An 18,887-nucleotide genomic window follows, 5' to 3' on the forward strand; every position below is an offset into this window, starting at 1 on the left:
TCCATTTCTATCTCGGGCGACCGAATCAAAAAGGACATTTACTATAAACCAACCGACTCGCACAGCTACCTAGATTACACCTCCACCCACCCTGCCCCCTGTAAAAATGTCATCCCATATTCCCAATTCCTTCGCCTCTGCCGCATCTGCTCCCAGGAGGACCAATTCCAATACCGAACAACCCAGATTGCCTCCTTCTTCAAAGACCGCAATTTCCCCTCAGATGTAGTTGGCGATACTCTCCACCGCATCTCCTCCACTTCCTGCACCTCCGCCCTTGAACCCCACCCCTCCAATCGCCACCAGGACAGAACCTCACTAGTCTTCACCTACCACCCCACCAACCCCCAGATACATCGTATCATCCTTAGTCATTTCCGCCACCTCCAAACAGACCCCACCACCAAGGATATATTTTCCCTCCCCTCCCCTATCAGCATTCCAGAAGGACCACTCCCTCCGCGGCTCCCTTGACAGGTCTACACCCCCCACCAACCCAACCTCCACGTGCAACCACAAGAAATGCAAAACTTGCGGCCACACCTCCCCCCTCACTTCCCTCCAAGGCCCCAAGGGATCCTTCCATATCCGTCACAAATTCACCTGCACCTCCACACACATCATTTACTGCATCCGCTGCACCCGATGTGGCCTCCTCTACATTGGGGAGACAGGCTGCCTACTTGCGGAACACGTCTGGGACACCTGCACCAACCAACTCAACCGCCCCATGGTTGAACACTTTAACTCCCCCTCCCACTCCGCCAAGGACTTGCAGGTCCTTGGCCTCCTCCATCGCCAGACCATGGCAACATGACGCCTGGAGGAAGAATGCCTCATCTTCCGCCTAGGAACCCTGCAACCACAAGGGATGAATGCTGATTTCTCCAGCCTCATTTCCCCTCCCCCCACCTTTTCTCAGTCCCAACCCTCGGACTCAGCACCGCCTTCTTGACCTGCAATCTTCCTCCCGATCTCTCTGCCCCCACCCTCTCCAGCCTATCACCCTCACCTTAACCTCCTTCCACCTATCGCATTCCCAATGCCCCTTCCCCAAGTCCCTCCTTTCTACCTCTTATCTTAGCCTGCTTGGCACACTCTCCTCATTCCTGAAGAAGGGCTTATGCCCAAAACGTCGATTCCCCTCCTTTGCCTGACCTGCTGCACTTTTCCAGCAACACAGTTTTCAGCTATCAACTATCTCAGTGCAGGACAAATCTGCAGAAGTTCCTCAGATAAGCACATGGATGATTTTGGGATAGTGTAGGGGGACGAGCGGAGAATAGTTCACAGGTTGGCGCAACAGCGAGGGCCGAAGGGCCTGTTCTGCGCTGTATTGTTCTATGTTCTAATGTCCATGGGTAATCCTTCTTCAGCCACTTCATCCATGACTTTCCCTGAGATCTCACAATATTTGCAATTCCTCAGATACTGAAGCAGTTCATGTTCATAGACAGCAAGACCTGAACAATATGCAGATTTGGGTGATAAGTGACAAGTAAAATTCATGCCATACAAGTGCCAGACATATCCAAGAAGAAAGTAACCATCGGTTCTTGATGATCAATGGCATTAGTGTCACTGAAACCTTAACATGCTGGAGTTTATCATTGATAAACCAGGCATATAAATATTATCACTATAGGATCAGATCAGAGACTAGAAATTCTGCAGTGAATAAATCACCTACTGTTTCCCCAAAGCCTGTCCTTCAACTGTAAGGCAGAAATCAGGAGTGATGGAATATTGTCAATTTGTTTGAATGATCACAGCTTCAACACTCAAGAGACTTGACACTATCCACCACATTTGACTCTCACTCTTTTCAACACAAATATACAGTAGTAGTGTGTACCATCTACAAGACGCATTGTATAAACTCATTCTCAACATCAGTGTGGACTTGTTGAGGCAAACGGTCTGTTTCCATAGTGTAGACAATCTAATCTAATCTACTAAAACTGTGACTTCAACCATGAAGGAGGATAGAGATAGCAGATATATGGAACCACTACCTGCACATTTACTTCCAAGTCACACACTAACTTGACTTGGCACTATATCACTGATCCGTCACTGACACTGGGTTAAAACCATTCATCATCAATCCTTCTAATTGAAAATTTTCATTAGTATTTTGGACTAAAGCTCCATTTAAACTTCAATGGACCTTCATCATAAATGCATACAACTGAATTATGCTAATGATGATAAAGCCAAATAACTATTTTATTTCTCTGAATCAACACAAATTACTTGTAAATATATAATATTACAAGCATAAGAAAATGTCCCAAAGCAGTTGCTTGTGTAATGCATTAAGCTAGCAGATAGAAGATTCTGTGATTGTTTTTTTGGCAGTGTCAGAGAAAACACCCATAGCTTGAAAGTAAATGTAGACTTCATTTAAGGCAGTTCTGTAGAGTTCTCAGTGGAAACTGGATGTATAAAGCAGTTGCGCCTGAGAAAGGGAGAAGATAGTTTAAAATTGTTAAAATAGGTCACCTCACTGTAAGGAGTTTAGTTTAAATATTCCTGGCTGGAAGTGTTGAGATAAAAGCCTAAAGGTCTTATGTGAAGCTGAGAAAGCTTAATTTCAGCTATAGGATGAATTGAGGAAGAGGCTATCTGAATCTCATGATCTTGAATTGAAATTATAACCAGGTCAATTCTTAATTGGGATAGAAAAGGAATTGTAAAGAGATATTTTTGGGATTAATGGCATTATATTTTCACCATGTGTTTTTAAATCTTTTAAGTATGCGTTATGTGTTGGTTCATTCTATTTTATCTTTGTTTCTTTTACATAATAAACTTCTGTTTTGTTGTTAAAACAAAACCTGCACCATTACATGCTTAAGTTACAATGTCACCACCTTGCTAAACACAAGAAAAAAAAATTAAGCCAGATTTCAGTCTGGGATCTGATTTGTCCAGTAATAACATAAACTGGGTCACGAAAACTATGCACAAGTTCAGAAAATCATGATTATTAGACAAACATTATAAATTCTGTAAGAATTCTTTTGCCAAAATAATCACTGTTGAAGTTTGTGGAATGAAAATTAAAAGCCAGCCATTCTTTCTGACCCTTTAGATAACTTAAATAAAACATTTACAAATAATTATTGATTGATTGCATTTTACAGTTAACATCCAGTAAATGGTTGCACAAAATTTTAGCATTCCAGATTTAGTCCAGTGTCTCACAGTAAAGCACTTTTCAACTCTTATTTACTTTCAAATTATACATACAGGAAGAATTATGTGATGAGATACTTATAACATTAGAAAACAAGGGTGATGGAAAGTATCAATCCTTTAGTACAGTGAAGTGCCTTGAAATTAATCAACCCCTTCCAAATTGCAAGGCAGATGAGATAGATTCAGAGTTTTTAAAAAAAAATTGAAACCAGAAATTTACCTTAACCTGTTGCCATTTCAAAAGTGTCAGACTATTCCTATATGGAGATGCAGGATATTTTATTAACATTTTTAAATCAAGCTCCCACATTGCAATTGGTTCCTTGTTTTCATACATGTTTCACAGTCTAACTATTTGTCAAATGAACTGGCTAATGAAAGTGCAACATGAACAGAGGCATGAACATGAATCTAATTCCAGGAAAGTAAGACATGTAGATAATGGTAAAGATAGGGGGACATGTCTTTATTTCAATGCAAAGGTTACTGGAGATAGCTATTGCCTGGCATTTATTTAGTGCAAACGTTACTTGCCATGTTTCATCCCATCCCAAGCTCACATCTTGCTACATTTAGACAAGGTGATCTGACATGCTGTGAATGGTGCTAAACATGGTGCAACCATTGACAAGCATTCCCGCTTCTGACCTTATGATGGAGAAAAGATAATTAATGAGGCAGCTGAAGATGGTTGGGTCAAGGACACTACCCCGAAGAACTCCTGCAGAGATGCCTTGCAGCTGAGATGCCCAACCTCCAACAACCATAATTACCATCCTGGAAGAAGATTTTAAAAGGACATGAGGGGCAACATTTTTATATGGATAATGGTTAATGTTTGGAATCAACTGCCAGAAGAAGTGGTGGATGCCCATACACTTTAAACATTTAAAAGACGTTTGTATACATTTATGAATGGGAAAGATTTGGGGGGATATAGACAAAGTGCAGGCAGGTGACACTAGTTTAGTTTGGGAACATGGTTGGCGTGGACTAGTTAGACCTAAGGGTGTCTTTCCATGTTTATGGCTCTATGATTCTGACCAGTTAAAGGAATGGGTAGAGTGAGAATTTGTTTTCCCCAACAGCCCATTACAAGGAGATCTGAGCCTGGAAGAGGCAAAACTGCAAAAATAGTCAACAAACTGTAATAAATATTCAAAACAAGTACTGCAAGGCTATAGACTAGAGCAGTGAATCCCAAAATTCTCCTCGATGAAAGCCCATTTCAAGGCTTGAAAATTCTCACGACCACTCAAAAAATGAGGTTTGAGGAAATTAAGACCAATGAGAGCAAAAGTAGAGAGAAGATCTGAAAGAGCAAAAGGATAAGCTTTGCTGTCTCAGAGCTCATGACACCACTTCATGTCCCAAGTATCATTTTGAGAGACCCTGAGACATATTCCTGGAAAAAGTACATTGATGCATAAAGTTAAAAGGGTTACTTTTTTATAAAAAAGATATATCCATGACTAAAAACATGAAAACAAATTTAAGAAAGAAGCCAAACTGTTCATGTCAGTGCAGATGAGCCTTAGTATCATGAGGGATTCTAGTAGTACAGAGATTGGAGAAGTAGGTTAGGGAAGATCCAATAAGGATATTCAACTTTGCTAAGTTTTAATAGACGATATAGGGAGAAATGGTTTCCTCTGGCAAGCGGGTAAGTAACTTTGGATTGTTAGTTATTGGCAAAAGGATGAGAGTGTAAAGTAGGAAGATTTTTATTTCTCTCTGCACAGAGGGTTAGATATCTGGAACAGTTTACTGATTGTGTGGGGGAAGTCAGATTCTGTTAGAACTTTCAAATAATATCTGGGTATATGTTTTAAGGTAATTCATTTGCAGGGTTATGGCAACAAAGCCCAAACATGAAGATAAATGGCATAGCTCCTTCAAAGAGCCAGGAAAGGCATCAGGGGTCAAATGGCTGTAAGATTGGGTTGTAAGATTCTAAGAAAGCCCCAAGACAAATTTGCAAGGTAGAGAGCAGAACCAAAAATCAAAAATGCATAAAACCTGACAGACAACTCAAAGGAACCCAAGTTATCTTATAATCATATGAAAAGTAACAATTCAGGAAATAGTAAAGTTGATCAGAGATGCAAACAAAAATCCTGACATGCTTTGAGATAATATTTACAGATGGCTATAACAGTGGGAATGAGAGAGTACAAGAGAAAACATGCTCAATTATAGGCGGAAATGAGATGGAAATGATAATATCAGTAAAACCGTTTGATTTCAAAGGAAAAAATATATATAGTAGATATTCTAATTACAATCTTCAATAGATGGATTTGCAATTCCAATGATTTTTATAGTTACAAATGTAAAACGTTCATTTAAAAAGGGAAATAAAGTAGGAACTCTTAGTCCTACATTTGCACATGCCTCTCACACAGCAGAACAGCTTACAAAACCTGACCCTTCAGTTCACACATTTCTTAGACATGAAAGCTATGGAAAAAATAGGATCCTGAGCTATCCTATGTGTTGGAAGTTCAAAATAGATTTGAGTCAAATTCCCAAACCTGAGCTGAAAATCTGGACAATGTTGCTGAAGAATGCAACTTAGAATGTGTTTCTTGGGAAATGTTGAGAGCTATGGATCTGAGAATGCTGAGCATCTTGTCTATGTTGCAATCATGGTAGATTTTGTGTCCGGCATTGCTTCATGTAGCAATGCTCACGTCATCTCCAATATACGAGAAATCTATAAGTGAGTAACATGGTATTAAAGAGAACCCAAAGATTCATTCAGTTTTTGAGCAAAGTAAAATGTAATTCTGCAAGTACATATCCCCCCCCATCCCCGAACACACACTCACACAGACCCTCTCTCATACATTTTCACGTACACTCCTCTCACAGACCTATACCCCTTTACACTCACACTCACCCTCACCACATTCACTCACACTCGTAACCTCCCCCCCGCACCCCCCCACCACACACACACACATCCACATATAAGTTTGAGGGGTACTTGCAGAATTACATCTTACTTTGCTCAAAAACTGCATTAATCCTTGTAAGATTTTGTAAATCCGCTTTTTAGATTAGAATCAGTCTTACCATTGTGGCACAGACAGCCTTACACAGGGAAGCTCAAACCTTCAATACATTATCTGGGCCAAAATGACACAAATTGTTAAAATTTACTTGAGAACATAACTTAAAAAAAAAGTTTTGCAATTTGCATATGAAAGAATTGAAACCAACATGGTCATTCTAAGAGATTAGACACTTAACAAATAATCCAGGTCTGTGGTTTACAATCTTATTCTCCACAACCACAGCACTCTGAAAGCTTGTGCTTCCAAATAAATCTATTGGACTATGACCTGGTGTTGTGAGATTTTTAAACTTTGCACACCCCAGTCCAATACCAGCATCTCCAAATCACAATTTGCCTAGATTCCAGATAGATTAAATCAGTTTTCAGGGACATCAACCTAACTCCCAACATAATTTGTATGTCTTATAAATCACACTCCTCATTTCCATTCTAACATATCCCCATGCCCCTTTATCTCATACAGCCCATATATCTCCCAAAGGCACCCTCTCAGTATCTACTGGACAGACCTCAGGAGTTTTGACCAAATATGTAAACCATCCCTTATACCCCTACTCAATTCATATTTCATAAGCTCATCTGCACAGCCATTTGTTCAGCCATTATTCTTTCCTCAAACCTCTCCCCGTGTAACAGACTTTTTGGTCAACATTGTTCTACCGGGAACTCCATTTGACATTTTCACATCTTTCTAGATCATTGGGATTACGTTATCTACTATCTCAATCTCTCTATTCCAATTACCCCCTTTAGCCCAGCACTAGCACTATGTTCTCTCAGGATTAACCCTACCATTGTATTTACAGAGGTGAAATCTCAACTGTCTGACATTTCAGTCCTACCAAAAGATTGAACCTCAAGACATTACTTCTCAGACTTGTCCCAGACCCTGTCAACTCTGGATATTTTCTTCCGAAGCCTCCAACCTCAGTATCCCAAAGCTGGTTTGATACCTTGCACAAGACCAATAAATAACACTGCTCTAATTGATCCAGCTTTTCACCTTGTTCTTGAAGCTCTTGATTTCCTCCACCTACATTCCTAATTTTGTCCTTTCTGACCTGTTTCAGCCAATTTCTGCAAGTTTCTAGGCCCTAAACATCTCGTTTACATCATGGATATCCAATATCTCCATTGCAAGAAGGCCAAACCAATTCCATCCACCACCTTCCTCTGCATTGACCTGACGTTTACATTGACTAACACTTCTCACTCAATTTGCTTCTTTCATATAAAATGCAGTTCAAGGAACTCATTTGGGTGATAAGTATTTCTTGATTTTGTTTGGCAAGTTATTTTAAACTTTCTTTGTTCTAGTTAGACATTGGTGCCCTCCATCACCTCTAATTTGGGGACATCAGTACTAACTGCTCTTGCCCCATACTGGAAAAATTAGAATCAATTTTATTTCTAATTTTCAATATTTACTCATCTTCACATAGTTCATCTGTGACTTTTCCCCTCAACCTGATTTCTCCATCTCTCATATTGGGAGTAGACTTTCAATCAAAATTTCTATGGGTTTGCTGACTACCACAGCTATCTTGATTACACTTGCTTAAATTCAATTCATGGGAATAAGGTGTTGCTATCAGGTCCCACATTTGTTGCTAATCCCAAAATACCGTAGAACCAGACCATTTCAGAGGGATGTCAACAATATTGCCACTAATCTGGAGTCACATGTAGGCCTAACTCTAAGGACAGATTTCATCCTTTAGAAGGACATTAATGAATCATATGAGTATTTTGAAATCATAGTTCCATGATTACCGATACGAGCTTTAGCTTTCATCGTGAAGTTTGAACCCATGTTCCAGGACATTAGGCCAAGGCGCTGGATTACTCATCCAGTGACATTAGAACTATCCATCATCATTCCTCATAACTACATCAAGGACTATTTTCCATCTTCCTAGTCATCTTCCATTTGTTTTGAAAATGCCACCCACCATACCAATGCATCTAATACGTCTTCCTTTTCCTCAGCCAAGATTTGCCTCCAATTTTGGTGTCCCTTAAGCATGTGCATCCCAACTCCAACAATTCTGTTCCCACATGTACACACCCCTAACAAAGCCACAATCAGATTTTTCTTTTCACTTTCCACTCCAAGATTTAGCAGATCCTCTATTATACACATTTGCCCTTTCCCATGTCTTTCTGTATTCTGAAGAGACTCTTCGCTCGCTGAACCATGTTCCTTTCCTATGCAGATACAGAAAATGCAATCAGGGTTCCAAACACACTTTTCAGATAAAGAAGTGATTTAATTGTACTTTTTCCCATTTGAATTATGAGCACTGAACACGTTAACCTCGACAGTGGAAATACCAAATAGAGGATTGGATAACCACAGGTGTGTTCACATGGTTTTGATTGCTGTCATTTTATTCTCTGTTCTTCTCCAACCCCTACATTCTTCTAAAGTTCAGTGGAAGAATGAGCAACACTATGTTATTTTTCACAAGACACTTCACAGCATTTCAGTTGAACCAAGGAGTTCAAGTTTCAAATCATAATTGCCACTCCTATTTTTGCCCAACAGCAGCTACTAATGATTGTTCTAATTTACAATTTGTCTAAATTAATCTTTGTTTTCTTTTTTGCTCCATCATCAGCCATTTTTGTTATGCACCATTGGAGTATCTGGTCAGCATGGACAGGTTGGACCGAAGGGTCTGTTTCCATGCTGTACATCTCTATGACTAAGATTGGAAAAACATAAACAAGTTGCTTGACTTTTAATGGAATTCTACTGAATTAATCTATTTAATAGCAGAGATATTAAATAGAATATCCTTGTAATTAATCACACCAGACAAGAAGCAACTGGTAACAAGAATTTTAATTATTTATTCACATTTCCTTCGCAAAGCGAAGAGCAAGTTTATGTCATGCCAACAAGTTGAGTAAAATGCATTACATTGCATTTTATTCCATTGAAGTTCCAAAAACTAAAGCTCAAATAATACATAAGTATTTTCAGTACATACTTTTTCATATTTTTCCCCAAATAAATGAATAATATTTAAGTTGAAGTCCTTAAATTCAAGTCCAGTAATTTAAAAGGCTCACTGCTTGTCCTCTACACAAACCTGCTACATCTCTGCAGCTTCCAGCGCAGAAAGTTAAATAATTGTAGACATTTCTCAATGAAGGTTCCACACATCCTACATCCTTTTGCATTTAAGAGAAGTGCAAAAAAATTTCAAATCTTTCTCACGATTACTAAGCATAACTTGGTTGTGATTACAGTGATTATTTGGCATTAGGTAATGGTCCTGACGAAGCTAGTTATTTTGCCAGAAATAAACTAAGAACATTTGCAGAAAGATTAAATACTTAAAAAGTGCACCAGTAAACTGCATCTTGGGGCAAGATCTTTCAACTTTCTTCAGATTCAGTTAAGCTTGTACAACACAACATCAAATAATCATATGTTCAAATATTCATATAAAGATTACCACCACAGGTCCTAAGTTTAATTTATTTAAATATCTACATATCTCCACTGATGAGTTTTATCTTTCCCATATGATACTCTTCAACCTGGAGTGACATCAGGTACGATGCCCTTTTTCAGCACATTTGCTCAATGACCACAGTGACCAAATCCATTCATAAAACGCTTACTCAGATTCTCTCTAACAGCTTTCTCCTCCCTCAAGTATTTATAAGTTTACTCTAGAGTCTTTTAAAAAAAAATGCTGGAAGCACCAAAGACATTTAATGATTCGAAGCATACTTGCTGTGAGGACATACTCTTGCATTATGTGGGAAAATGCAAGAATTCAAAGCAAACATTTTACAAGTGACAAACAAAAAAAAATGTATGGAAGGGTTCTAAAATACCTATTTACTGGTACAATTTAATCCAATTTTTATTCTCCTCGAAATTCCAAAGTCTTTTGGAATGATTCAGGGAATTATTTTTGCTTGTCGAGATTTAATTACTTTGAGGACATTATTCACAAAGCAAATTTTTGTAATAACAAAGTTCACAGATCAAAAATGAATGCAGCATGAAGAAAATATATCCCAGGTTTATAATCTGCAATCACACCTCTCATTCAGTACTGAAGCAATAAAGACACTTTCAGGTTTCTATTTCTGGCAGTTCATTTCTACAATTGCAAGGTCAATAGAACGTAAGGTTTAAAATCTGAAAACGTGAAGGTATTTTTAAACAAAAATATAATCACATTCTTCATGATTTTTGCATGAACAAAATCAGGGTATAAATCTTCCCTAACCTATAATCAAGTACTTCATTGATGAAGATGATAAAACAGTGTCCTTCACTTTGTTTTCAGAATCAAACTGCTACTTCCAAACTTTGACTATCCCATCTCGTGAAGCAGTTACAATAAATCCCTGGGTTGTTTGGAAAGCAGCAAGATCAGTGATAATGTCATGATGCCCAACTGGGAGAGATTCTGGACCTCGTCGGGGTACATCCTCTGAAGATCCAACTTTCTGCTTGTTGTGAATTTCCTTTCAAAACATAAACAGGCTTTTCATTCAACTGATATTCTGAAAAATGTGAGGATTAGATTGTAATATGGAAACAGTAGTTCTACAAATGGATAGTTTCAATCCATTTTCTTCCCAACATTGTTCACTTCTTCAATTAGTTATTGCACAAATACACACAATCATAAAAGAACATGCTAAAATAAGACAAATACAAAACAAAACATGCAGGTCACAAGTCAATTCTAGTATTAGTTAAATATTTCATCATGTGTCCATATGGTATCCTACTTTTTAAAAAACAACTATATGCACATTCAGAAAAAGGAATTATGCATTAATCTGTCAAAGTTTGTAATACTGTCAAACATTCAAGCAGTTACAATTTAGCACCAGTTTATTCTTGAAAGAAAACAAACAACGGAGCATTTCAGATCTTACAAAATCATACTCACAATTAATGAACATGGTACTAATTTGTCATAGAAAGGCCCCGTAAACAGGAATGAGATGACCAGTTAATCAAGATTATTAAAGTTAAACTAAAAACTACAAATGCTGGAAACCTGAAACAAACCAAAAATTGCTGGTGAAACTCAGCAGGTCTGGTATCATCTGTGGAAAGAACGCAGAGTTAATGTTTCAAGTCCAGGAACTAATCATCAGAATCCCTGAAGAACAGTCACTGGACTCGAAACGTTAACTCTGCTTTCTTCCCAGATGCAGGCAGACCTGCTGAGTTTCTCCATCAGTTTCTGTTTTTGTTTGTAATCAGTTTTGTTGTTGTTGATACAGGATTAAGTGTTGTCCAGGATACCAAGGAAGCTCTCTGCTCATTTTCAAATGGAATCACAGGATCTTCAATAACCATCTGAATGAGCAGACTCAGAATTTGGCTTAAAAAGTCTGACAGCACAATTTTTCCTTTGTGTGGATTGTCTCACAAGTGGAGTTTGAACTTACAACTCTCCCATTCAAGAAACTGCTAGCACTGAGTCAGGGAGCATACAGAAAACAGAAACAAAATGTGGTGGACATGGCAGATGTCTCAGAATCCAAAGATGAAACACTGTTTAATTTTTGAGGTGGAGGGGCACTTCTTCAGAGTTAAGCCATTTACAACTATTTCATCACAGTTTTAATTACTTGTTTTCACCCCCTTCTACTCAAAGTCTCTCCTTCTAAAACACATTGTCAGAAAGGCAAATTTCATCACTGACCAACACATCATGTGTGCATCTCTACTCTGGAATTTTTAACTTTAAACCAAATTAAATGGAATTGATCCATTAGCTGATTCTATGATCTCTGGATTTAAATTTCAAAACATTTGCTATAAACACGGTTTACATTTGATCTTTTCTTGAATTGGAAAAGCCAGAAAAATTTCAGCTTTCCTTTCGTTGCATAAACCTTTTTAGGCTTTATAATAAGGCACACAGCATTCACGGGCAGGGAAGTTAAGAAGAACTTCTACAAGATACTGACTAGACATCAGCTGGAGTTCTGGGCATCTTAAGATATCAGTGCATTGGAAAGAGGACAGATTAATTTTGCAAGAAAGTTCCAGGGATATGACATTTCAGTTAGAAGGAAAGAATCGAGAAGTCGAGGCTGTTTTTCTTGGAAAGAAGGCTAAGTGGAGATTTAATATAAATTTTTAAAATCATAAAAACTCTGACAGAGTGCTTAGGGAGAAACTGTTCTGACACAAAGGAACAAAAAATGAAAGGGCAGTTTTAAAATGTTTTGCAAAAGAAGCAAATGAGAGAAATAACAATTTCAAACAGCGAGTAATTAAGGTATGGAATGCACCATCTGAAAGTGTGGTGGCAGGAAGATCAATTGTCATATTTAAGACGGCACTGGATGATTATTTAAACAGAAATGCATGCATAGGGTTAAAGGGAAAAAGGTGATTGAAACCAGATTAAAATACTCACAGAGCCAATGATGGGTCAAATGAACTTCTATGTTGTAACAAATCTGCAATTCTGTGATTTGTATCACCCTCGAGACATTCATTCACTCTCTATTATCTTGCTGGACCAGTATTCCAAAGAACACATAGCAATGCCATTTTTGAATTTTAATTCTGTAAAAAGAACTTCACCCAAAGGGTTCTGAATTTGTGGAATTCCCTGTCCAGTGAAGCAGTTGAAGCTACCTTGTTGAATGTTTTTCAGGTAAAGATAGATTTTTGAACGGTAAAGGAATGAAGGGTTATGGTGAGTGGGTGGGTAAGTGGAGTTGAGTCAATGAAAAGATCAGCCATGAGCTAACTGAATGGCAGAGCAGGCTCAATGGGATAGATGGCCTACTCCTGCTCCTATTACTTGTGCTCTTATAAATCTGGAACTAAAAAGCTGACATCAACAAAGTGACTCTAAAAGTGTTGATTGCCATACAAATGTATGGCTTAGTGTATCTTAGAGAGATAAATCTGCCATCTAATCCTGTCTGGTCTATATGTTACTTCATTTATCCATTGTAGATAGACCTTAGCTATGCTCTGAATTGGTCTTGAAAACGTATTCAAACGCTAGCAAGTAGAAGTCATTTTGTCCGATTCCTTCATTATGGCTGCTGCTATTATTATTTCTACCTTCTAGCTATTTGCTGCTCTTATTCAATAGTTTCACACGTATTTTACTTTCCTTCATGTTCCTTTTTTCCTCATTTCCCTTGTTCCTTTTTTATATGATGTTCACATGCAGTAAAAACTTTTAGTCCTTTGTTAACTGATTGACTTCTGTTTCTTCACAAGAGACTTATGACTCAGTGAACATTTCCAATATGTGCCTTTTTAAAAAATAATTTGAACCTTGTTAAGCAATAAATATAGTGAAATCCCTGGTCTCAAGTATTTTTGGAAACATTTAATAAGATAAGGATTCGTTAGTTGGGCGATTTATGATGTTATAATATTCTGGCTGAAGCTACTGTTTTACGTTGCTATAGAAATCTATGGATCATGAATTACCTGCACAACCTCAGTTCCTTCAATTATCTTCCTATAATACGAGACAGATGGACAATGCAGAGCATCATTTGCACCTCCTGCTACAATATATGATCGCTCTGGATATGCTAGATCCCAAAACCTGAAAGAAAGAGATGAGCAATTAATTTAAAAATAACAATTATAGTTTGTAAAAGATATTGTTCTGGTGCATTAAATGAATGCAGAGAACTGTGACAAAAATCAGTCTTTTAAAGCACCTTCAATAAAAAGTTATCAGTTCAGTTAACTCAACAGAGCAGATTCTTCTGATGACTCAAGTAGATGACTGAGGGAGGACAGCAAAAAGCACCTTTCACAAATTCAGAGCTCCCAGTGGTTTAAGTCTTTTGCAATTCAGTCCTTGTTGTAGTGTAGGAACTGTGACAGCCAATTTGTATGTTGAATCTTGCTCTGCAAAGCATTAATGTCTAGATCTGCCTTTACTGATACATTTCATATATATTAGCAATGAAGGGATAAAAATTTACCAAACAATCAGAGAGAACTCCCTTGCTCTTCTTTATCATCTAGTCAAGAAGGAAGACAGTGTTGGTTTAAAACCTCAATTGAAAAATACCACCATTGATAACACACATTTCTAATATATTGAGGTATCATCTTGGAATGTGTGTGCAAATTAGACTTCAATCTGTGGCTTCTTGACTCAGACTCAAGAGTATAGAATGAGTTAGCTAACCTGCAAGGTAGCACCGAAGACACTGCAATTCTTTTGGGTGAGAAAAATCTGCCAGGAATTTCATTAATGGTCACTCTTCAGTCACTGTGATATATTTGAGTGGCCTATAAGCAGGCAAGGGGGCCTGATCTAGTCAGGGTTTTACTGTTCCTGGATTCTTCCAGGGAGACCCAAGGAGCGTAATTGATGTGGAATGGTAACACTGAAGTCAGTGGGAGCAGAATAACACACTACATAGAACAAGTTTCTGATTAGCGATTGCACAAGATCAAGTTCTCCCTCCCAACTCCTATTTCTACTTTTGCCTATTGGTAGAAGATAATAAATGTCAATACAAACATACGGAGTATAGAAGTCAACAATCAGAAAGGTCAAAATTGAGAGATAAATTAAACAGAAAAGGCTAAGATTAGAAAACTTAATATGGAAGTACTCATCAGGGCAACCTGGACTGAGATGATCAGTACCTTGACAGTTATGACAGCATCAGTTATCTGCTAAGCACCATTTTGAATGATATGTGAGCAACATGTCTAAATGTAATTCTGATCTTTACACTTACTTATAAGGAATAAATTTAACATTTTAGTCTACAACCAGTGGTTAGCATAATTCATAAAAAGTGAAATTTGACAAGTATTCAGGAATTCCTTTAATGCAGCATTGTAACAGCAAAGACAAGACACACAAGAATGCAAGAATCACTCAAGTGACGCTTGCAGAACAGTTAACAGTAAAAGAGCAGTATAGTGCATTGGAAATGGATAAAGAGTAATTGACGAGAATTTGCTTTCAAAATAACAGTGTGGTAATCTGCTGATATTTATATGCTAAAGGTAAAGCAGGCAAAGTGGTCTCAAGTATTCAGAAATTACCAACAGGTTTATCTCCAATACCTAGACACAGAAGGAAGTGAGAAATCCTAAAAATTGGTAGCAATTTTAAAAATAATGGAATTTACATGGTCCCCAAGTTGTACGTGAAGTCATGCAACTGCTTATAAAAAATGCAGGTGTATCTTTCTTGAATCTGAAATTTACCTTTTCATTATTTGACAGGTAAAAGGATGTGTCTAAAGTTACAGTTATATTTTACTTGCTAGTTACAGTTAAAAGTTTAAGGAAATGATATTTTGTCCATTGGTTTTCTGGGGATTCATTTCATTTTAGTGTTACTGCTATGTGTGGGGTTTGTAACAATAGAAACTATGCTTGCTACCAGTAAGGACAAGGATGAAGACTACTAGGTCAGCCAGTATGCATACCATGGAATTATGGAGGAAGACTTGTCCAAAAAGTGAAAAGTAAAGAAGCATAAAATGGTAATTGTAGGTGGTGATTTAATAGTAAGGAGAACAGATAGTATACTTCATAAGCAAGACTGAGAGCTCCACAAGGTATGCTGCCTACCTTGCCCCAGGAGTAAGGAACAGCTGTTAGATGTTTCTGGCATGAAAGACAAGGGTGTAAAACAGCTGGGGGAATTGCATTACTGATTAGGGAGAATATTAAAGCTGTACAGAGGGAAGACACCTTAAAGGACAAATTCAGTAAGGTCATGTAGATAGAGATCAGGAATAGAAATGGTGCTATCACTTTGATGAGATTGTACTATAGGTGATAGAGGAACAGGCATGTGGACAGATTGTGGAACAATGCAGAAACAACAGGGTTGTTGTGATTTTAACTTGTCCTATATTGACTGATACTCAGTGCTCGGGGCTTGGACGAGGAAGAATTTGTTAGGTGCGCCCAGAACGGTTGATTGAAACAAAATTTAAATAGTCCAACTAGGAAATGGGCCATACTAGACTTGACAATGAGGAATGATTCAAGACAAACAGAGCCTTGGAGAATACAGAGATAGTAGGAAAGAATTCAAAAAAGGAATTAGGAGGGCTAAAACAGGTCTTACCATGTCTTTGGCAAACAAAATTAAGGAAATTCCCAAGGCATTTTTTAAAAAAAGGAGCAAGAGGGGAGCAAGAGAAAGGGTAGGTCCACCCAAGGACAAAGGAGGGAAGTTAAGTGTAGAGCCGAAGGAAGTTGGAGAGGGGTCCTAAACAAATACTTGAAAATTTGTATTCACAAAAGGAGAAGATCATGATGAATGGTGAGTCTCAGGAGAAGTTTGTTGATATTCTTATTGTGTTCCCTTTAGTTAGAGCAGTGGTCCCAAAGGACTGGAGAAGAGTTAACATTATTCCTTTCTTTAAAGAAGGCAACATGGACAATCTGGGAAAATTCAGGCTGATGAGCCTTACAGTGGCACTGTTGAAGATTCTTTGGGATTGGATCTACTCACATCTGGAAAAATATGGCTTTATGCAGGGAAGATAGTATCTCACAAACATGATTGAGTTTTTTGGGAAATGACAAAAGATGATTGATGAGGAAAGGGCAGTGGATGTTGTCTATATGGACTTTAGCAAAGCTTTTGACAAGGTCCCTCGTGGCAGGCTTATACAAAAGGTGAAGTCATATGGAATCCACGTTAATCCGGTAAGATGAATACAGAACTTCTTTGTCATAGAAGACCGTAGTAATGGAAGGGTGTTTTTCTGACTGGACATCTGTGACCAGTGGTGTTCTGCAGGAATCAGTGTTGGGACCTTTGTTGTTTGTAACATCTAGAAGTAGGATTTGAAGGAGAATGTAGGTGGCCTGACTGGTAAGCTTGCTAAGATTGGGCGAGCTGTGGACAGTGAGAATTGTCAGAGGAAAGATCAGGATATAGATAGGCTGAAGACTCGAGTGGAGAAATGATAGATGAAGTTCATGATAGTTGGACAAATGAGATGTATTTTAGAAGATCTATTGCAGCAGGGAAGCATACAGTAAATGACAGAACCCTTCATAGCATCAACTTAGAGGGGTCAAGGCATACAGGTCTATAGCTCCCTGAAAGTGGCAACTTAAGTAGATCCGGTGGTCAAGAAGGCACATAGTTTGCTTGCTTTCATCAGTTGTGGCACAGAGTATAAAAATTGGTAAGGAAAAAGCAAAGACTGCAGATGCTGGAGATCAGAGTTGAAAAGTGTTATGCTGGAAAAGCACAGCCAGTCAGGCAGCATCCAAGGAGCAGGAGAGTGGATGTTTCGAGCGTAAGCTCGTCCAGCCCCACACTTCACAACTCAATAAAAATTGGCAAGTCATGTTGCAGGTGTATTGAACTTTAGTGAGGCCATGTTTGGACTACTGTGTGCCGTTCTGGTTGTCACACTACAAGGAGGATGTGAAGGCTTTGGAAGCGGGTACAGAAATGGTTTACCAGGATCATGCCTGGTTTGGAGGATATTACCTACGAGGAGAGGTTAGACAAACTTGGTTTGTTTTCACTGGAGTCTCGAAGGATGACCTGATAGAACTTTACAAAATCTTTTTCCCAGGGTAGAAATGTTAATTACGAGGGGGCAAATTGAAGGTAAAAAGGGTAACATTTAAAAGAGATATGATAGGCAAGTTTCTTTTTTCCCAGAACACACTACTCGGTGTGGTGGAGGAGGTGGATACAATAACAGCATTTAAGAGGCAACTTGACAGATATATGAATAGGCAGATTATGGAAAGATATGACTGGTGTAGTGATAAAAGGTTTTTAGTTTAGAAAGGCATCATGTGTCATAACAGCTTTTGTGATCGAAAGGGGCTGTTACCATGCTTTACTGTTCTTTGCATCTTATCTCTTACAAAAAATTGGAGGGGGAAGGGGAGGAGCCAGTTGTTCTAGCCCATTTGGCCAAACGTCCTGTACCAAGAATGAAGAGCTAATTTAAAGAACGGATCCTTTAAGTTTAATATCTCTGAATTACTGTCCAAGTCCTATAGTACCTTTTGACTTTATTCTTTGAAAATGTAGCCCAATATGTGGATATTTAATATCTCACTGAAAGTTTAAAACAAAATCCTGTTTCTGCAAAAATCAAATCAAACCCACAATTCCACTAAAGAGCTATCCAAAATACATCACCTTATCCTCATATCTGATCCAGCGGTTAATAGCAGAGGATTTCCATCTGCTGGGCTGCAGTAGATTCCATGAATACTATGTGGTGAAGGCTAAACATTAAAATAAAAAGCAAATAAGTTAACAAAATATATTCAGATCTTGAATTTGTTCTGATTATTTTTGAAGCTTTCGTGTCATAATGTTGATAGAGTGATATAATCTACGTTGAGAAAAGTACTAGATCATCTCTTATAGCATTGAACATTGGGAGTTCAGACTAGGCACCTAAATGAACCAGCTGTACATCCCCAACAATATCTGCTTTTTCATCTTCCCCGTGGCTTCTCAAGTTTCTCTTCTCCACAAATCTTCCTCCTGCTCACTTGATGCCCAATGTCTCTAAAATGCTGACCTGCCAGTGCTAGCACCACACACTTGCTAACGTGCTAACTTTCACAATGATCATATCATCTCTT

General features: G+C 38.2%; 1 protein-coding gene across 3 annotated transcripts in view; it reads right to left on the reverse strand.

Annotated features, from left to right (window-relative positions):
* Positions 1-9,116: 9,116 nt before the first annotated feature.
* Positions 9,117-18,887, reverse strand: part of pik3r4 (phosphoinositide-3-kinase, regulatory subunit 4) — a 98,113-nt gene continuing 88,342 nt past the window's right edge. For all 3 annotated transcript variants that reach the window (XM_072560636.1, XM_072560634.1, XM_072560637.1), the window contains exons 17-19: positions 18,433-18,521; positions 13,746-13,866; positions 9,117-10,783 (exon numbers count right to left, since the gene is read on the reverse strand). In XM_072560636.1, coding sequence (XP_072416737.1) covers positions 10,613-10,783; positions 13,746-13,866; positions 18,433-18,521 — 381 coding nt within the window. In that variant the 3' untranslated portion in view covers positions 9,117-10,612. The remainder of the gene's footprint in view (positions 10,784-13,745; positions 13,867-18,432; positions 18,522-18,887) is intronic.

Source organism: Chiloscyllium punctatum, chromosome 41, assembly GCF_047496795.1.
Source record: "Chiloscyllium punctatum isolate Juve2018m chromosome 41, sChiPun1.3, whole genome shotgun sequence".
Taxonomy (NCBI): Eukaryota; Metazoa; Chordata; class Chondrichthyes; order Orectolobiformes; family Hemiscylliidae; genus Chiloscyllium; species Chiloscyllium punctatum.